The sequence below is a fragment of the Moschus berezovskii genome, chromosome 7, assembly GCF_049115385.1.
Source record: "Moschus berezovskii isolate FMDL1 chromosome 7, NW_MosBer_1.0, whole genome shotgun sequence".
Lineage (NCBI taxonomy): Eukaryota > Metazoa > Chordata > Mammalia > Artiodactyla > Moschidae > Moschus > Moschus berezovskii.
In genome coordinates, this window is record NC_142466.1 from 113,374,222 (window position 1) to 113,396,352 (window position 22,131).

Below are 22,131 nucleotides of genomic sequence, written 5' to 3' on the forward strand. Positions count from 1 at the left end.
GTAAAACTGGGTATTTCCCTGTCTGTTCTGAAGTCACGGAGAAGAGCTGTCCTTCCATCTGTTGAGCTCTGAAGTTGCAGCTTCAACATTAGATCCTTATCTACAGAGGAAGGTCACTGACAACCTCATCAGACAGTTGAAGTTTCTCTTAAGCTCCAGGGAAAGGATGTTCTTTCTCAGTCTCCTCTTATTTTTCCAGTTTACATTAATGAGAGGGGAAAAGAGATAATCCCTGCCTACACATTCAGATACACACACACACATCTCTGCATTTATGAGGTTTCATTTTTTAGGGACATCTATCCTCAAGAAGGAGCTTAATCATTTCAGGAAAGAGAACTGATGAAAAAAGGAGAAAGACAAGTTAATCCTTTCCGAAAGATCAGACTCAAGTTTTGGAGACAACATGGATCATTCAGAACATGTTTTTGAATTTTTTTAACCACTGACCGACCCTAGTTCAGTTGCTCAGTCGTGTCCGACTATTTGTGACCCCATGAACTGCAGCACACCAGGCCTCCCTGTCCATCAGCAACTCCCGGCGTTCACTCAAACTCACATCCATTGAGTCAGTGATGCCATCCAAGCATCTCATCCTCTGTCCTCCCCTTCTTCATCCGCCTTCAATCTTTCCCAGAATCAGTGTCTTTTCAAATGAGTCAGCTCTTCACATCAGCTGGCCAAAGTACTGGAGTTTCAGCTTCAGCATCAGTCCTTCCAATGAACACCCAGGATTGATCTCCTTTAGAATGGACTGGTTGGATCTCCTTGTAGTCCAAGGGACTCTCAAGAGTCTTCTTCAACACCATAGTTCAAAAGCATCAATTCTTCTGCACTCAGCTTCCTTCACAGTCCAACTCTCACATGCATACCTGACCACTGGAAAATCCAAAGCCTTGACTAGATGGACCATTGTTGGCAAAGTAATGTCTCTGCTTTTTAATATGCTATCTAGGTTGGTCATAACTTTCCTTCCAAGGAGTAAGCATCTTTTAATTTCATGGCTGCAGTCACCATCTGCAGTGATTCTGGAGCCCAAAAAAATAAAGTCTGACAAAGTTTCCACTGTTTTCCCATCTATTTCCCATGAAGTGACGGGACAAGATGCCATGATCTGAGTTTTCTGAATATTGAGCTTCAAGCCAAACTTTTCACTCTCCTCTTTCACTTTCATCAAGAGGCTTTTGAGTTCCTCTTCACTTTCTGCCATAAGGGTGGTGTCATCTGCATATCTGAGGTTATTGATATTTCTCCCGGCAATCTTGATTCCAGCTTGTGCTTCTTCCAGCCCAGCGTTCCTCATGATGTACGCTGCATATAAGTTAAATAAGCAGGGTGACAATATACAGCCTTGACGTACTCCATTTCCTATCTGGAACCAGTCTGTTGTTCCATGTCCAGTTCTAACTGTTGCTTCCTGACTTGCATACAGGTTTCTCAAGAGGCAGGTCAGGTGGTCTGGTATTCCCATCCCTTTCAGAATTTTCCACAGTTTATTGTGATTCACACAGTCAAGAGCTTTGGCCTAGTTAATAAAGCAGAAAGAGATGTTTTTCTGGAACTCTCTTGCTTTTCGATGATCCAGAGGATGTTGACAATTTGATCTCTGGTTCCTCTGCCTTTTCTAAAACCAGCTCGAACATCTGGAAGTTCACAGTTCATGTATTGCTTAAGCCTGGCTTGGAGAATTTTGAGCATGACTTTACTAGCGTGTGAGATGAGTGCAATTGTGCAGTAGTCTGAACATTCTTTGGCATTGCCTTTCTTTGGGATTGGAATGAAGACTGACCTTTTCCAGTCCTGTGGCCACTGCTGAGTTTTTCAAATTTGCTGGCATGTTTAGTGCAGCACTTACACAGCATCATATTTTAGGATTTGAAATAGCTCAACTGGAATTCCATCACCTCCACTGGCTTTTTTCATAGTGATGCTTCCTAAGGCCCACTTAACTTCACATACCAGGATGTCTGGCTCTAGGTGAGTGATCACACCATCATGATTATCTGGGTCATGAAGATCTTTTCTATACAGTTCTTCTGTGTATTCTTGCCACCTCTTCTTAATATCTTCTACTTCTGTTAGGTCCATACCATTTCTGTCCTTTACTGAACCCATCTTTGCATGAAATGTTCCCTTGGTATCTCTAATTTTCTTGAGGAGATCTCTGCTGCTGCTGCTAAGTCGCTTCAGTCGTGTCCGCCTCTGTGTGACCCCATAGGTGGCAGCCCACCAGGCTCCCCTGTCCCTGGGATTCTCCAGGCAAGAACACTGGAGTGGGTTGACATTTCCTTCTCCAATGCATGAAAGTGAAGTCACTTAGTTGTTTCCGACTCTTAGCGACCCCATGGACTGCAGCCCATCAGGCTCCTCCGTCCATGGGATTTTCTAGGCAAGAGTACTGAAGTGGATTGCCACTGCCTTCGAAGAGATCTCTAGTCTTTCCCATTCTATTGTTTTCCTCTATTTCTTTGCATTGATTGCTCAGGAAGGCTTTCTTATGTCTCCTTGCTATTCTTTGGAACTCTGCATTTAAATGGGTATATCTTTCCTTTCCTCCTTTGCTTTACACTTCTCTTCTTTTCACAGCTATTTGTAAGGCCTCCTCAGAAAGCCATTTTGCTTTTTTGCATTTCTTTTTCTTGGGGATAGTCTTGATCCCTGTCTCCTGTACAATGTCATGAACCACTGTCCATAGTTCATCAGGCATTCTTTCTATAAGATCTAGTCCCTTAAATCTATTTCTGACTTCCACTGTATAATCGTAAGGGGTTTGATTTAGGTCATACCTGAATGGTCGAGTCGTTTTCCCTATTTTCTTCATTTAAGTCTTAATTTGGCAATAAGGCGTTCATGATGTGACTTCAATAAGGAGTTCATGTTCAGCTCTAAGACTTGGGCAAACCCTCTTCTCTCTCACTGGGCTTCAGTCTTCCAACATGCAGCATGGAGGGCTACTTTGCAAATACTCTGGTGTGGACAGCCATTTATGCACACCCACCCAGCATACACAAGCCGTCTTCCTGTCGCTAGCTCCCTACTTTTCCTTGAGAGTCTATGCCTTCCACAGAGTTAGATGCAGCTGCCTCTGACGCACATCCCAGTTTCTGGGATGAGTTTAGTCCTTCCAATCACAGTGACTGGTACAGGGATGGGCATGAGAAACAAGCTGATCCAATCAGATGGAATTCTGTGACTTTAGTTGGAGGGACTGGGAAACAGAATTGTGGTCCTGGAGAAGATTCTTGAGAGCCCCTTGGACTGCAAGGAGATCAAACCAGTCAATCCTAAAGGAAATGAACCGTGAGTATTCATCAGAAAGACTGATGCTGAACCTGAGCTTCAATCCTTTGGCCACCAGATGCGAAGATCCAATTCACTGGAAAAGGCCCTGATGCCGGGAAAGACTGAGAGAGAAAGGAGAAAAGCAGAGCAGCGGGTGAGATGGTTGGGCAGCATCACCAACTCAATGGACAGGAACTTGACCAGACTCTCAAGTTTGCTCCAGGCAGGCCTGGCGCGCGGTGGTCCTTGGGGGCACAGGAGTTGGGCATGAGCTAGTGACTGATCAGCAGCAACAACAGGAAAGTGATGCTGGTGTCCTGCAGGAATCTCTGTGCAGACGCCCTGCGGTGGCCAAAGACGGCACGGTCCTGAGAGCAGAGCGGGCAGGAGAGGCATCCCAGAGACACCGCTCGAGCCCTCAGTCCTGCTGACCGGACTTCCACTTGAGCCAATACATTGCCTCTTTTTGCCTAAAGTAGTTTATATTGAGTTTCTATCACTTATAATTCTAAAAATTCTAATCAATAAAATCTCCACTGCCCATTGGCTTCTGAAGACCTGTTGATCTTTGCGCCTGAAATAGTCTTATTGTACTATCTCATCCGCTAGAAGCTTCTTTGCATTGGTTTCCTGGCTCTCCTCTATCTCCCGAGAGGTTATGTAGGTACATTAAGAGCTGACTGTGTATTCCCTTGGTCTCTTTCAAAGAACCTAGTCAAGAGCAGGCATTGTTATCTGTGGACTCATTCCTCCCTTCCCGCCCTCTTTCTTTCTTGTTATTTTCTGAGATGGGTACTATTGGGGTGCTGAGCTGAATCAACAGATTCCCTGGGTTCTCCCTCAGCTTATTGGGATAGCCCAGCTGGTAAAGAATCCACCTGCAATGTGGGAGACCTGGCTTCAATCCCTGGGTTGGGAAGATCCCCTGGAGAAGGGAAAGGCTACCCACTCCAGTATTCTGGCCTGGAGAATTCCACGGACTGTATAGTCCATGGGGTCACAGAGTCGGACATGACTGAGCGACTTTCACTTTCAAACGTGAAAAAAGCCAGTCTGGACTGTAAATTATCATAGGTGATATAACCCATAAACATACACAAAAACAGTAATGGTTCTCACAAGAGCAGGGTTATTTCTCCACTGGGGAGAGGGGAAAGGCTTCCTAAAGGAGATGGATCTGAAAGAAGTCTACTTGTTTGCTACACTGTTAGGGGAGCAAGTCACTGAAGCCGAAAGAACGGCATGAGCCATGCTTCTGAGGCACTAAACAGGTAAGTGTGTTCAGGAACAACGACGAATGAGCTCCATTTGGTTCCAGGGGAGAAGGACGTAAACTGATGGAGAGACTGGAGCGAGGCCAGACCAGGAAGGCACTGAATGCCAGGCCAAGGCATTCGGCGTGTAGGATGGGGTTTCCCAAGTGAGCTTCTGAGACACCCCTCCTCTCTCACACACACACTCCTAACAGTGTTACAAGTTCAGGCTCTGGGGCCCGAACCCCCACTACAGAATCAAAACTTCCAGTGTGACATTTCCCCTTCTCGTGGACATTCTACCTGGAACGTGCATTTTAAACGAGCACCCTTGATCATTCCTATAAAACGCATCATCCAGTTTGGGACCAACCGTGCCGCTCACACACCTTCTGTGCTTTTACCGCACATTCGATACTAAAGCTCCGTGCAAAAAAGCACACCATCCCCCTCCGCGGCTTTGCCTCCCCCAGCCCCAGTCTCTTCCCAGTGTACACTGACTCATCTTATTAAGCCCATTACAGCACCACCATCTCCAGGAAGCTTTTCTCACACTTTAGATCTCACCTGCTACTTCTCTTCCGAACAGATGACATGTCCCCCACCGACTGCACAGCGACAAGACAGACCCTACCTCACTCCCAAATGAACTGTGAACTTCCTGAAAGGCTAAATCCCAGTGTCAATACATTGGAGAGGGCAGAGGTGCCAACTCATTTCCATTCTGAGTGCCTTTATACATGATACTATCCAGAGGTGTTTTCCCGAGTCTTATAAACAGAACTCCTTGAGAGATGCTCACTGTTCACGGACTATGCCCTCTGACTCTTAATCCAATTGAGAACCTGCAGTGGTTTAGCGGATTTTGTACCTGTCGGGTGGGGCAGGGGCAGGGCTAGGGTGTTGGTGAGCCAGAGGCCAGGGGCTCTCAAGGACCTACTGAATAGTGGGCACTAAAGCCCTAACAGCTCATTTCATTCTTCCGACACTTACAGGAGGATGTGTGACCAGGATCCCACTGTCCAGATGAGGAAACCAAGGAGGGCAGCCTGATGTACGGAAGGCCACAAGGGTAGGAGCTACGACCTTGACCAGCTGCCCCGTCACAGAAGGGGCCTCCCGCCAGCAGCCTCGGCACCTGGGCTAGCACCATGTTCATGGGCAAGGGCACTTACCACACACCCCGAGGAGTCCACCTGACGGTCAGACACACACTTGAAGTTGCGAGTGCAGCCCCCATTGTTCCGAGAGCAGTCACGGACCGGCCCAAAGGAGGAGAGCAGGTCGTTGATGGTTTCAAAGTACGTGGACAGCATCGCGTCCTCCCTTGGAGAGAAAGGGGATGGTTAAATCCCAGAGACATCGGTATCACTAGCTAAAACTAAGTTTAATGTACATTACTTTTGAGATCGTTATTCATCATATTTGTAATTGAGAAAATGATACAAATGCTTATTTAAAAAGAAAATAAGAAGCAAAGGAAAACAAAAAGAAATAAATTCAATGGTTATACTGTCATATGACATGATGGTTGTTTAGTTTTGATAAATTGAAGTGAAGTCAAGTCGCTCAGTCGTGTCTGACTCTTTGCGACCCCAAGGACTGGGGCTTACCAGACTCCTCCCATGGGATTTTCCAGGCAAGAGTACTGGAGTGGGTTGCCATTTCCTTCTCCAGAGGATCTTCCCCACCCAGGGATCAAACCCAGGTCTCCGGCATTGTAGGCAGACACTTTACCGTCTGAGTCGCCAGGGAAGTCTAGTTTTGATAAAGAGGGATATATTTGGAACTTTGCACCCTTTATTTCAATAACCCTCATAATTTTTGAAAGTAGACATATGATTTCCATTTTGCCAATAAGTGAACTGTGATGTGACTGAAACAGGAGAAGTATTATTTAGAATAGCCAAGACATGGAAGCAACCTAAGTGTCCATGAGCGGATGAATGACTAAAGTAGTTGCAGTATATATACATGATGGAATACCACTCAGTCATAAAAAGAATGAAATAATGCCATTGACAGAAACATGGATGGGCCTAGAGACTGTCACACCTAGTGAAGTAAGTCAAGCAGAGAAAGACAAATATTATCATAAGATATCACTTGTGGAATCTAGAAAAAAAATACAAACAAATTTATTCACAGAACAGAAACAAACTCACAGATATGGGAAATAAACTTATGGTTACCAAAGGGTAAAGCGGGGATAGGGATAAATTAGGAGTATGAGATTAATAGGTACGCACTACAACATATAAAATAAATGGCAAGGATTTACTATAGTGCGTAGGGGACTATATTCATTATCATGTATTAATCTATAGTGGAAAATAATCTGAAAAAATATATATATAAGTGAATCACTTTGTGGTACTCCTGAAACTAACGTAATACTGTAAATCAATTACAAGTCAATTAAAAAAAGAAGAAAAAGGTGAAGCATTTTGCTGACAGCCACCAGCCTGCAATGTGGCAGAATTAAAGTCTGTGCCAAGCTCCATCTGAGTACAAAGAGAAAGTTCTTCCCTCTACACAATTCTTAACTTGCATGATACATGTTTCTACAGATTCCAGATATCCCCATAGCAACTCCGTGAAATGGGCACGTTCCCAGTATTCCAACTTTGCAGGGATAAATTGAAACTATGGGAGGTGTGGCACTCACCCCAAGTTACACAGCCTATAAACAGCAGAGCCAAGACAACAAACACAGAACTCTCTGAGCCTAGTACCATAGACCTGTCTTTTTCAGACTCTTGCCTACAAATCACACCATCAACACCAGCAGCATCAGCTGTTGTAAAGATGAGAAGACTCTAGGCAAATGCATGAGTGAACCTCCCAAATGAGGTTCACAACAGAATAAGACTAGGTACCGTAATCCATGAATCTGTCAAAATTCTACTTGAGAAGAGATAAAACATGGAAGTTTCTGGATGCTGCTTTCTGGGAAAAGGGCGCGCAAAGGAGGAATATCCTAGCCCTGGCTGATCTATGGTGCATTCGTTAGGGTTAGGGTTAGGGTTAGGAGGAGGTTTTATCTGCAGGAGGTTTTATTAAGGGGTCACCACGCGCAGTATAAAGAGGCACCATATTCTTCCATGATGTACATCTCATGGAATCCAGAACGAAGAAAGAGGGGAGGTGCCTGGGGATGCATGTGTCGTACGAGGGCGCCAGTCAGCACCCCTAGTGATGTCTCCGGACCACACCCTTCACCCTTTCTCCCAACCTTCCTATCCTCAGGCTTGGAGCTCCAGGTTTCAGTCTCCCAGCTTCTTCCCTGACTCCAACCTTACCCCCTTCTGTTCCATCTTTCATCCTGACTGCCAGTGAACCTGGAAAATTCCAGCTCTACCTAGATACCCCAGGGATCAATAGGTCTCCATTATTTACAGAAGAAAGTCTAAATTAGTTTCACTGGCATTCAAGGCCCTTCATGATCGGTTCCTGCCTGCCTGACTGGCTACATTTCACTTTGCTCTCAGAGTCTCCATCCCATAGCCACAGCTTCCTTCTCATTCCCTAAGCACACCATCTGAGGTCAGGTTCCCTGCAAACAGATCCTGAAACAGAGTGCTGCTTTCTGGAGGTTTGTCAAGGAGCCCTCCTGGGATATAGGAAGCCAGAAAGGCACGACTGGGCAGGGGAGGCTGTCCTGCCATGTGGTTGATGCCATGTAGAGCTGCAGCCTCAGGTGGTCCTGAGGGGAGCTCTGAAGCTGGAGTGGCCCCTTAAGGATGCCCTGAATGGAGGCAAGAGACCCAGGCCTCTGCGTTACCACATCACCGGCTGCCACGTGGAAGGGGTATCCTCGGGAGAGGCAGCTCCTTGTGGCTGAGGTAATGCCCAGTGAGAGATGGAGCTGTGAGTTTCGGCCACATTCCAGAGGATGGGCGGGTCAGCCGTGCAGCGGGGCTCTGAGTGCAGGGCGTACCATTACCTTCCTGAATTCTTGACCATGCTCTTCTGCCTGGGATGCTCAGCTCTAGCTTGTCTCCCCCACAGAATCCTAAGAGCCCTTGAAGCCATTTTAATCCATCCATCCATTCATTCATCCGTATATTATACATGTTTACTGAGTGCTTACTACGTACTGGGGACCATTCTAGGTACTAGGATTACAGCAGTGACCCTGGACACAGTCCTCGCGTCCAATGAGCTCACTGTGCCTCCTTTGTGAAACCTTCTCTACATCCCAAAACAGAAGCAGTTCCTTCGCACTTTGAGTCCATCGTTGAAATCTATTATTTTATTGATCTTCATCACCAACTCCATACTTTCCCCAAAAGACTGTGAGCTTCTTGAGTGAAAGGCCCAAGGCTTAGTCATTCCTCTTTATTTATTTATTTTTAATGTTTTATTTTATATTGGAGTACAGCTGGACTTCCCTTGTGGCTCAGCTGGTAAAGAATCCACCTGCAATGTGGGAGACCTGGGTTTGACCTCTTGGTTGGAAGATTCCCTGGAGAAGGGAAAGGCTACCCACCCACCCCAGTATTCTGGCCTGGAGAATTCCATGGACTACAGTCCATGGGGTGGCAAAGAGTCCCACACAACTGAGTGACATTGACACCCACATCTGATTAACGATGCTGTGATAGCTTCACGTGGACAGCAAAGGGCCTCAGGTGTACAGGCACATCATTCATTCTCTCCACAAACTGCTCCCCAATCCAGGCTGCACACTGTTACGTTTAAAATGGATAACCACCAAATTGTATTCCACAAAAGCACAAATAACTCTGCTCAATGATATGGAATCATTCCTCTTTAGCCCGCAGCACACAGCCTGGTAAGAGCTTGTGCTAAGTAGATGTTTTGCAAGGGAAACAGAAATTACCAGAAGGCATGGCTACAACCACCACCAATCAGCTGCTTTATCAAGATTATGTCCACAGAGGACACTCCCCCGCCTACCCCAACTCTGGGTTCCCACCCTAGATCCCTCATGCTCAGGGCCGCAGCAGAGGAACAAAGATGAAACAGCAAGGAGGAGAGCCCCCAGCCTCTCCGTCACTTCCCAACTTTGTACACAGTGAGGTCGAGGTGGCACGTGGACGGAGGGAGGCAGTTAACAGTCGCTGAACTCACGCTCTTGGGAGACTCCCACTTTCGAATCACAGAAAGAGTTGGGAATCGCGGAAAGACATTAAGGGTATTAAAATATTCATATCCTTAGTGGGGGGGGGGGAGAAGGCTGACGCGTGAGGGGAGGAGACAAACACAGAGAGCCAATTTGAGAAAGTGTGAGAGCAAGAGAGGCAAACAGAGGATCTGCTAGAAAGAGAGGCTAAGGGGCAGAAACACAGTCATCCAGAGGTGGACGGGTGCCTAGATGGATGGGTGAGCTGACAAGTGGACAGACAGACAGACAGGCAGAGAGCAGTACACCCAGGGGAGTGTCACGGAGAGAGAGCTGTAGACAGGAGGCTGGAGGCAGGGCGTGCAGACAAAACGCAGAGCTAGGTTAGGAGGAAGAGGAGGGAGCGACAGAGACTCAAAAAGGAGCCAGTATGGAGGCAAGCAGAATGAACGTCTGTGCACACTGAGATGGAGGGGGGAGGGCAGGAGAAAGGGGGAAGGAGGGGCAGGGGCAGGAGGGGACTCAGGAAGACCGGGCTTGAACGGGAAGCAAAGACGACCACACACAGAGACAGAAGGGCCGAGAGAAACAAAGGAAGGGACAGAAAATCCAGCAGAAACTGTCACCTTCTCAGGCTATACAAACAAGGAGGCCGTCAGCTTCTCAAAGGATGGATTCTGCATAAGCCTCAGTTACACCCGGGGAACATTATTTAAAACACAAGGCCCTGACACAGGAGGGTTGTTACTGAGTTGAGAACAGCAATGTGTCAGGCTGGGAAAATGAAGTATCTGGGCACAAGTGACAGAGGGAGCTGGGGCAGACGCTGGCATTTTCCTAAGTCAGGACCCAACTCCTCATCCCAGATGCTGAGCGCAGGATCTGGGGTCTGTTGGAGCTCAGAGCTGCCCCACTAGCAGGCCATAGAGGGGTGGAGGTGGACTGCGGTGACAGGGGCAACCGGGCAGAGCCCCGGCTTTGCCCGAAATCACCAGCATCGTGCACATCATCTCCCTCCGCTATCATTTCCTGAGCACCGTGCTAGGTTCTTTCCAGCACTGATCCCACAGCCCGAATGTATACATTTTACTCCACCTATGCAGCCCTAGAAACCAGCTACTGGGGAGAGGCAGGACTTGCCCCGGGTCACATGGGGGTGAGGTGGTTAGGTCAGGGTCTGCGTGCACATTTGCCTGACGTCAGGTCCTGAGCTTTCTCCAGGCCACGGCTCAGCTTGTCCAATTTGTTCTGTGCCCTTGGGCAAGTCAGAGCTCTCCTAACAGTAAAGCTGGTAGAAATCTGTACCCACCCCTCTGGGTCTTACAGGAGGAAGAACTGGAAGGGCAGAGTCTGCGCCATCCTTGCACACCTCCTGGCGCTGCCGGCTGGCCAGGGTGCATGCCACAGTAGCCGCAATCCATACTGGAATAAAAGGGGAAAACAGCAGTGTTTGGGTTTTCTACAGCAGCCGTAGCAAGTACTACAAAACAGGTGACTTAAACAACAGAAACGTACGCTGTCATAGGTCTGGAGATTGGATGTCCAAAATGAAGGTGTCAGCAGGGCCACACTTCCTCTCCAGACTCTAGGGGAGACCCCCTCTTGCCTCTTCACAGCTTCCTTCATAGCTCCTGGCAACCCTCGGCATTCCTTGGCTTGCACCTGCATCACACGGCCTCTTCCTCATGTCTGTCTTTTCCTCTCCTCACAATGATACCATCCACTGGATTTAGTGTCCACTCAGGTAATGGAGAATCCCAGGGACGGGGGAGCCTAGTGGGCTTCCGTCTGTGGGGTCACACAGAGTCGGACACGACTGAAGTGACTTAGCAGCAGCAGCAGCAGCAGGTAAAGAAACTGCCTGCGAACACAGGAGACACACAAAAGATGCGGGTCCGATCCCTGGGTTGGGAAGATCCTCTGGAGGAGGGCATGGCAACCCACTCCAGTATTCTGGAGAATCCCATGGGCAGAAGAGCCTGGCGGGCTACAGCTCACAGGGTTGCAAAGAGCTGCCCATGATTAAAGTGACTTTGCACGCTGTGAGTGCACACACTAATCTATTATGACCTTATTAAATCTGCAAAGACTCTATCTCCAGAAAAGTTCACAATCTGAGGTTCTGGGGGACACTACTCAACCCACAACTCACAGCTCAGAGACACGCCCTCAGTCTCAGTAGGACAGAGCCAAGACTATAGTTCTGGGCTTTGGTCTTAACTCCAGTGCTGCTGACTGACACCACACCTGCCCTCCCAACTCCAGGCTCTGCGTGTTACACTGTGGTATTTACAAAGCCCGTGAAAGCTTAGAAAAAGGACCATGGTGAAGCCATTTCTCCTTCATTTGAGAGGAGAAAAGACCAACAATAATTAAGTACCTAACACACTGCAGGCAGAACAGAGGTTGGCAAACTTCTCCATACAGAAATCCACAGTCAACACCTCAGGCTTCACAAGTCATATGGCCTCTGTTCCAACTACTCAATTCTGCTTTTATAGTGCACAATCAGCCCTAGAAAATATGCAACAACAATATGCAAAATGCAATGAATGAGCGTGGCTATGTTTCAGTAAAACTGTATTTACAAAAAGACACAGTAGTCTGAACCACCATTTCCTGTTTCACATGGGAAAACCTGCAGGTCGGTGTTGGAGTTAGGGTTTGAACCAAGGTATGTCCAACTCCAGAACCCACATTCCTTCTCCTATATGAAGTTTCTTCTGAACCTCACTCTTCTCATCTGTAAAATGGGAACAGCAGCATCTTTCTAGCTCCCAACCACGTAGGATTATTGTGGTAACGATGCAATGATGGGGTGCATAGGACCATGTTTTCTAAACTCTAAAATCCAATGCAAATCTATTTACTGTTCATTCATTCAAAAAATATTTGAGCATCTATTGTATGTCTGGTACTAAGATGATTACTATTATTATTTTTTGAATTGTATACTTTATTTTATTTATATGTAATGCTGTTACAACTGGTGGCTCAGCAGTAAAAGAATCCTGCCATGAAGGAGACGCAGAGAAGCGAGTTCGATCCCTGGGTCAGGAATATCCCTGGAGGAGAAAATGGCAACCCACTCCAGTGTTCTTGCCTGGAGAACCCCACGGACAGGGAAGTGTGGCGGGCTACAGTCCAAGGGGTCTCAAAGAACTGGACACAACTGAACGACTAAACAACAACAAATGCTTTTATAGCCCCCTATATTGTCTTCCCTGGTGGCTGAGATGGTAAAGCATCTGTCTGCAATGTGGGAGACCTGGGTTCAATCCCTGGGTCTGGAAGATCCCCTGGAGAAGGAAATGACAACCCACTCCAGTACTCTTGCCTAGAAAATCCCATGGATGGAGGAGCCTGGCAGGCCACAGTCCATGGGGTTGCAAAGAGTCGGACACGACTGAGCAGCTTCATATTGTCTTTAATTTTTTCAGCATTTTATCAGATGAATCTTAAAAGTTAGTGAAAGAATCATATAATGAACATCCATACTTTCTGGATTTAACAGTTGTTAGCAATACGACAAATGCATATTATCTATTTATGAAATTACTAGTCTATTAATTCACCTTCTGTGATCTCTATTATTATGCCTCTCCTTTGGTATCACTCTGCTTGTCTTTTGTCACCTATTAATTCCAGCCACTAAGATGTCTTGAAGCATCTCTCCAGTTCTAACAGTCTAATTTTTCTTTTTTTTCCTGATAATACTGGTTTCAAAATAGTCACCCAAGCCCTGCCAGGTTGAGTGAGGCTGCCATCCCCTTCCGAGACAGTTGCGTGACTGTGAAGCAGCATTTGGATTCCCTTTGCCCGAGTCGGCTGAGCCCAGTGGAGGGAGAGCATTAGGCAGGGCGGCGGGGAACAGATGCTGACGCGGCCCCCTGTTACTAAGCACCAGGAAAGGTCTGTGTCACTCACAGAGAGGTGCGAATGGATGACTTGGGGCCCAGGCAGTGACAAGCCCCCCAAGGGTACAGACTAATCCTTCTCTGACAACAACAGGCAGCCTGTTTCCTGAGCTCCCAGAGAGGGAGGGAGGAGCTGAGGACAGGGCTTGTCAGGAATCCACTTCCCTCCTCCCCACCCCTCACATGCCCTGCCTCGGGGTTCAGGAGCAGCTGTGGAGCACAGGGTCACAAGGCAGGCTTGTATCCCAGCTTCAGTCACCACGGGACCCTGGGTGAGTCCCGTAAACCCTGAGCCTCCATTTTCTTATCTGAAAAATGGAGATATTAAGACCTGGCTGGCAGAGTTAGCATGGAAAATAAGTTAGATGATATATGCAAAATATCTTACACACAGAAGGTATCCAATGGCAGGCAGAAATCAGCATCATCTGATTTCCTGCGAAATTGCAAGGACTGCAAGTTGAGAATGTAAGGAGCTCGGTGCAGGAGGGAAGGGGAGGACTTGGGGCCTCATAGTGTCGATTTACTCAATTTTTTTTTTTTTTTTATGTCTAATTTGGCCCTGGGCTGCCTCCTGGGCAAATACGGGAATAGGTATGACATAGCATGTGCAGGGGAGGAAGAGAAAAACAACCAAAAAAGTGAACCTTGCCACATAACTGGGCCTTAGGACTATAAAGAAGAGGCTTTCCACCCACCCAGACCTTGGTAGTGAGCAGCTAGACAAGGCTTTTTGGAGGAGGTAATATTGAAGCCGAGACAAAAAGGCTGAGCAGAAACTAACCACATGAAGGAGCCCGCTATGAGATAAGGGTGTTCCAGGCAGAGGGAACAGAATATGTGAAGGCCTAGAGGTAGCAGAGGGTCTACCCTGGTTGGGGGAACTTCAAACGCAGGGAAGCTGAGTATCGGGGAGGAGGTGAGGTTTAGCAAAGGATGGGACAGTGGAGGCTGCTGGGAGACAAGGTTGTGTGCCTGCCCAGTGTTGGCGGTCCTGAAATTCATCCTGGGAGCCACAGGCATCCACCAAAGGGCTCTAGAATCAGATCCCGCTTTATTTAGACTGATAACACAGATCACCCTGGGAGCCACAGGCATCCACCAAAGGGCTCTAGAGTCAGATCCTGCTTTATTTAGACTGATAACACAGATCACCCTGGGAGCCACAGGCATCCACCGAAGGGCTCTAGAATCAGATCCCGCTTTATTTAGACTGATAACACAGATCACCCTGGGAGCCACAGGCATCCACCAAAGGGCTCTAGAATCAGATCCCGCTTTTTTTTAGACTGATAACACAAACTGTGATTTTAGGTAAATTATTATGGCAACAACAACAGTAATAATAGTTCATGATTATTGAACACTCACAATATGCCAGGAAATGTTTCCAGCTGGACATGTGGCAGCCTTCTTCATCCTCATGAAAACACAGTGATGTAAATGATAGGATCACCCTTGTGATCAGAAGAAGGAACCAAGTTCCTGTTTTGAGGATTAGGGCTGCTTTGAGACCAGCTGAAGACCATGTCAGGGACAGTGTTAGGACAATGGCTTGCACATGGCAATGGCTTCATTTAGATTAGGTGGTACAAGGCTTCTAGGCAGGGGTGGGCTGACATAGGGAAGCAGATTGGGTTTTCTGAAAGTCAGAGCCTTTGAGCAATGGGAACGCTGTCTCTTGAGGGCTTGCCCCTGCTGGCCACGGCAGGAACGCAACCTGAGCGGGGATGGCCACTGTCTGGGATGGGTGGAGGAGTCAGGCTTCCTGGGGAGGGCTGTTTTATCACGTGACAGTCACAACAACGGCTGCTCACTGAAAAGGGGAGGGGGGGAGGAAGAGGAGGAGAGATGGATGAGGCCGCCCCATCTGTACGGCGTGGGGACAAAGAGAAAATGATTGTGAGTATCCGCTGCCCATCTGTGAGATGGGGACAATGAAATTCAGCTTACAGGGACATGGTCAGGACTAATGAGATAGAAGATATAGAAGCCCCACAGCAGAGTCAGGCTCAAACAGACGCCTTGATAAGGGGCTGCTGTATTCTGGAAATGCATTTGTTCATTTCAGAGATATTTGCCCAGCACTCACCACCACAGGGGTTCGAGGTTAAGCCGTCGGAAAAGGGCAAGACAGACTTTGCTCTGCTAGAACTTACGGCTCAGTCAGCGGCGCAGCGGCACCCTGGGGTCCCCATCTCTGTGCCTCCACGTCTCGGCCTCTACTGTTCAGCCGCTGAGTCCTGTCCAGCTCTTGCTGACACCGCGGACGGAAGCACGCCAGGCCTCCCTGTCCTTCACCATCTCCTGGAGCTTGCTCAAATTCACGTCCATTGAGTCAGTGATACTAACTAAACATCTCATGCTCTGCCGCCCTCTTCTCCTTTTGCCTTCAATCTTTCCCATCAGGAAAAGCATCAGGGTCTTTTCCAAAGAGTTGGCTCTTTGCATCAGAGGACCCAAGTACTGCAGCTTCAGCTTCAGCATCAGTCTTTCCAATGAATATTCAGGGTTGGTTTCCTTTGGGATTCACTGGTTTAATTTCCTTGCACTCCAAGGGACTATCAAGAGTCTTCTCCAGCACCATGATTCAAAAGGGTCAATTCTTTGGTGCTCAGCTTTCTTTATGGTCCAACTCTCACATCCACACGTGACTGCTGGAAAAAAATCATAGCTTGACTATACAGACCTCTGCCAGCAAAGTGATGTCTTTGCTTTTTAATATGCTGTCTAGGTTTGTCATAGCTTTTCCCTCAAGAGCAAGGGTCTTTAAATTTTATGGCTGCAGTCACCATCCTCAGCGATTTTGGAGCCCAAGAAAATAAAGTCTGTCACTGTTTCTACTTTTTCCCTTCTATTTGCCATGCACTGATGGGACTGGATTCCATGATCTTAGTTTTTTGAATGTTGAGTTTTAAGCCAGCTTTTCACTCTCCTGTTTCACCTTCATCAAGATGCTCTCCTCACTTTCTGCCATTAGAGTGGTAGCATCTGCATATCTGAAGTTGTTGATATTTCTCCCAACAATCTTGATTCCAACTTGCGATTCATCCAGCCCAGCATTTCACATGATGTGCTCTGCATATAAGTTAAATAAACACGGTGACAATATACACCCTTGTCATGTGAGCGTTTAGTCGCTCAGTCGTGTCTGACTCTTTGTGACCCCATGGACTGTAGCCCATCAGGCTCCTCTGTCCATGGGGATTCTCCAGGCAAGAATACTGGAGTGGGTTGACATGCTCTCCTCTAGGGGAATCTTCCCAACCCAGGGATCGAACCCAGGTATCCCACATCATAGGTAGTTTCTTCACCATCTGAGCCACCAGAGAAGCCCACAGCCTTGTCATACTCCTTTCCCAATTTTCAATCAGTCCATTGTTCCATGTCCAGTTCTAACTGTTGTTCCTTGACCTGCATACAGATTTTTCAAGAGGCAGGTCAGGTGGTCTGGTATGTCCATCTCTTTTAGAATTTTCCACAGTTTATTATGATTCACAAGTCAAAGACTTTCACGTAGTCAATGAAGCAGAAGTAGCAACTCCATAGACTGTAGTCCACCAGGATCCTCTGTCCATGGAATTCTCCAGGGAAGAATTCTCCAGGCAAGAATACTGGAGTGGGTAGCCATTCTCTTCTCCAGGGGATCTTCCCGATCCAGGGATCAAACCCGGGTCTCTTGCACTGCAGGCAGATTCTTTGCTGTCTGAGCCACCAGGGAATCCAACTATATCATACAACTACATTCATACCTGTGTCTATATCATAATTAAAAATTACGATAGATGCAATATATATATATATATATATATATATATAGGATACTATGATACCACACGGCAGACGGGTTCATTTAATCCAGGGAGTTGGGTGTCTGGGGAAGGAGATGTCCCTGCAGAGTGTCTGCCCCTGAAGCGACAGCAGCCAGGAGCCTGGAGAAGTTCTGTCATCCCTGGGCTTTCCCCCATGGATCCAGAATAATGTGTGATTCCCCCTGCCCACCCCCCTCCAGCACACACACTGACTTCAGAGTCCATCTGATCTCTGAGGCGATCCTTCTTTGCCACAAAGCCAGTGCCTCCTCCCTGTACTTGGGCTGACTGGCTCAGTCTTAGAAAGCCTCCTCCTCACTCAGCCTCCCACCCCTTGCAAATGCCACCTTTCTCCCATCCCTTGCAAATGCCTTCATTATATTCAAAAGAAACCAAAAAGGTTCAGTGACCATGCTGAGGCTTGACCTCAGAGGGAAGCTCAGAGTTAGGCTCCCGAGGATGCAGGGAGCTGTGTTCTCCTGAAACCCTGTCGCCTGTAGACGGGTGGGGGGAGACTGGTGACCAGCGATGGCAGAGGGGCTTGCCTGAGAGGGGTCGGGGAAAGCCTCCCAGCAGAGAATAAAGGGGGTGTGGGTCTAGCTCAGCCCTGTATTGCTGTGTGTCCCCACATGGCCCTCTGCCCTCTCTGGGTCTCGGCTTCACGTTTATGCAATAATAGGATGAGCACTAAGGGCCACTCCAGCTCAGATTTCCGGTGACCTTATGTGACCTTCCAAGAAGGAGAGGGTGGAAATGCAAGGATGGGGAGGGAGGTGAGAGAAGAGCTGTGGTTTCCACTGTGTCGCTGTAGCCAGTATTTCCCTTGTTTTGTATTGAACGAAATCAAGGGACTTACACCGCCAGTATGGAAATTAGAAATAATTGTAACTGTGCTACTGGGAAGCAGCCCTGGGCTGACGCCCAGACCCTGCCACATATGAGCTGAGAAGCAGCGCACTCCTCCTCTCCGAGCGCCAGTTTCCCCATGGACAGATCACGGATAACACCCCTGACTCTCGGGTTCCATGAGGATGGCAGGAGGGAACAGAAGCGCCACGAAGGGAGGGTCTCAGTCCCGCTCCCTGCAGTGCAGTGCCTGGAACGCGCTCCAGGCGCCCAGCCTGATTTTTACTGGACAGATGAGTGAATGAGCGAATGAATGGCTGGGGACGTAGGGAAACCCCTTCACAGACACACTCACGTTATTTTTGCGATTCTCACTAACAAAAGCCTGCTTTTCAGGCTGAAACCCTGAAAGTTACTCAAGCTGGGAAAACTAGCGTTCTTAACCCAACCTGTAAGTCAGTCTAGAGAAGCATATGGGCCATCTTCGAATAATGTTTTTAAACGCATAAGATCAAATGCAAAAAGCATAACATAAGAAACCATTTATCACAACACTTTTTTTAAAAAGCTAACAGGCATATAATAATATATATGCTTCTTTATTGACACATTAAATAAAAAGATCTAGTAAAAGATGCAATAACAACTCAAAATGGGAAGCAGTGAAGAGAATAACTACATTTTAAGACATTTGCAACAAATGAAACAACAAACGAAGGATGGTATAAAACTCCGTGATTTCTATTGGCAAAAGAGTCACAGGTGTCATTAATACACCCAAGTCTGCAATAGAAGGAAACGTCAAATTTCAGTAACAAGTCGGTGAGAGTTAAACTGTATTATTAGGGAATTTCAAACCAGCAAAGACTCGGGTTGAGAGCCTCAGTCTGGACTCAGAGAGAAAGCCTCTCTGAGTATCTGTCCGTCTGTGAATATAACCAAAAGCTTGGGTGCAGATAAGAAGGGACAGGGAATTAAGATTCAGCTATGATCACACCCAAATCATCCCTTCCTGGAAGGGCATATGTGGTTTGGGGAGAGGCGGACAGATGCTTTTAGAAAAATAAAATTTTAAACTCTTAAGGGTATGTGCTCACCAACCTCCCTCTCTGAACTTCCGTTTTCTTCTCTGTAAACGCATCATCGTGATGCTGGGGGTGACAGAGGACAAGATGGTTGGATGACATCATCCACTCATTGGACGTGAGTTTGAGCAAACTCGGGGAGATGGTTAAAGACAAAGCAGCCTGGCGTGAAACAGTCCACGGGGTCGCAAAGAGCTGGACATGACTTAGTGACCGAACAACAACAGCCATGTTCCCTCAGTGCCCGGGAGGCCGGATGAAGCGAACGAGGCAGTACACAGTACACTTTGCGCAGAGATGAAGTGCTACCCCTCGACGCCCCGCTTCCTTACTTCCCCAGGTGAGAAGACTTCTGCAGCCACTCACACTTAGAGCTGCTGAACGCGCCATAGCAGGGTGCCTGGCCCCAGCCCTGAGCACCTACTGGGTACCAGGCCATCTGCGAGATATTCAGACTCAGAGGCGCCCAGATAGAGCCCCGCCCTCAAGAAGTTCACGGCTGCGGCCAGAGGCAACACCATTTATAAAGCTGAGTGAATGCCTACAACATAGATGCATAAAATTGCATGAGATCCCCAAGAGGGATTTCAAGCAATGAATTCTTCCTGGGCTGGTTGGGGAAGGGTTCCTGGAGGAGGCAGCAATACGCTGACTCTTGAAGGAAGAGGGGAACAAGGATGAGGGTGAGGGGAAGGAAAGGCAGAAGAAAGGAGAAGGCAGAAGGGGCAAGAGGACAGAATGATCAGAGCAGCTAAACTGTGGAAGAGGGAAGCGTTGGGGAAATAGGCAGCAAGCCCATTGGTGAAGGTGTGGGGTGGGCAGGATGAGAGGAAGTCAGCGCTCAGTGGGCTGTGCTGTGTGTATGTCATGTTGTTCTTTAGTCACTAATTTGTGTCTGACACTTTTGGGACCCCATGAACTGTAGCCATTACTTTGCTAACAAAGGTCCGCCTAGACAAGGCAATGGTTTTTCCAGTGGTCATGTATGGATGTGAGAGCTGGACTATAAAGAAAGCTGAGCACCAAAGAATTGATAGTTTCGAACTGTGCTATTGGAGAAGACTTTTGAAAGTCCCTCGGACTACAAGGAGATCCAACCAGTCTATCCTAGGGGAGATCAGTCCTGAGTGTTCATCGGAAGGACTGATGTTGAAGCTGAAACTCCAATACTTTGGCCACCTGATGCAAAGAACTGACTCACTGGAAAAGACCCTGATGTTGGGAAAGATTGAGGGCAGGAGGAGAAGGGGATGACAGAGGATGAGACGGTTGGATGGCATCACCAACTCAATAGACATGGGTTTGGGTAAACTCTAGGAGTTGGTGATGGACAGGGAGGCCTGGCATGCTGCAGTTCATGGGGTTGCAAAGAGTCGAACATGACTGAGCGACTGAACTGAACTGGACTGTATCCCACCATGCTCCTCTGTCCACGGAATTTCCCAGGCAAAAATACTGGAGTGGGTTGCCATTTCCTTCTCCAGGGGATCTTTCCTACCTAGGGATTGAACCTGAATCTCCTGCATCGGCAGGCAGATTCTTTACTACTGAGCCACCAAGGAGCCCACATGTATATCATAGACCATCTCAAATTTAATCCCATAAGGCAGGTCTTACTACCCCATTCAAAAGATGAGACAACTAGGAACCCAGGTGTGCTCCAAAGCCCACGTTCCCCCCGCAGTGTGGCACCAACGCCACTCTGAACACTGTGTTCCCTGAAACTCCACCCAAGTCGGAATCAGGGAGCAAAATGCTTTAGGAACAGGCCTGTGGTGATTGGGGGTGTTGTTTCCCCAATCCTCACCCCTCTTTCTTGCCCTGTACATTCCATCTCCTCCCCCCTCTGATCCTGGTAGTTCCAGTCACCAGTCTGCAGGGCTCACTGGGTGATGCTGAACACAGGGAGTATGGGGTGACAACAGTGACTCCCGCCTGCTCTGCAGACAGCTGCCAACCAGCATCCGGGCTGAGCTGGGCCCTGGGGCTTCTCTCCTGCCTGCCCCAAGCCCACAGTGCTGGGGCCTCTGCTTCTGGCTGCTGGCCGAGCCTCTGCCACATGTTGGCATGTGGTTCCCTGGGCCAGCTCAGGGGTGGGAATGACGGAACCCCTGCCTCCCTTCCAAGGACCTAGCCAGTGGCCTGTAGTGGATCTTAGAGCCTAAGACTCACCAACTATTGCTTTGATATGGGGAGAAGCTTCTGGAAAGTGTTTGACGGAATAGAGGCAGGCAGCAAGTTTCTTTCCCAACTTTAAGAGCTTCTCCTCATCCAGGGCAGGTTAGACACTCTGTGGACAATTGTCTTTGAAGATTCGTTCTTTCATCCAAACCAAATTAAGCCTCACTGAATACTGAGTATGTGTCATTTTTACTAATCAGAGTGATAACCAAGACACTGAATTCTCTACCTGCATTATCTCATGCAAGTATGTGTTAACTGTTCAGTCATGTCTAACTCTTTGCGACTCCACGATCTATAACCCACCAGGCTCCTCTGTCCATGGAATGCTCCAGGCAAGAATACTGGAGTGGGTTGCCACGCCCTTTTCCAGGGGATCCTCCTGACCCAGAGATCAAACCTGGGTCTCCTGCATTGCAGGCAGATTCTTGACCATCTGAGCTTCCAGGGAAGCCTATCTCACGTAGTATTCATAGCAATTCTGCAAGAGAAGGCTGTGCAAATCCATTGTACAGAGTTTTAAGAAACTGAGGCTAGAGAGGTACAGGGGTACAGAGATTCAACTTCAACTCATTCCATGAGCTAAGTGTCTATGGCACATCTTCTCTGAGAGTGACGCAGTGGAAAGCCCGGGACTTGCTTTGAGAGGGATATGGTGGATGTTTG

At 47.8% G+C, this 22,131-nt stretch overlaps 1 protein-coding gene across 1 annotated transcript in view; it reads right to left on the reverse strand.

The window, feature by feature from the left end:
- ASTN2 (astrotactin 2) overlaps positions 1 to 22,131 on the reverse strand; it is a 1,049,203-nt gene that overhangs the window by 431,576 nt on the left and 595,496 nt on the right. Inside the window, exon 11 of the mRNA XM_055427750.2 lies at positions 5,711 to 5,861. Coding sequence (XP_055283725.2) covers positions 5,711 to 5,861 — 151 coding nt within the window. The remainder of the gene's footprint in view (positions 1 to 5,710; positions 5,862 to 22,131) is intronic.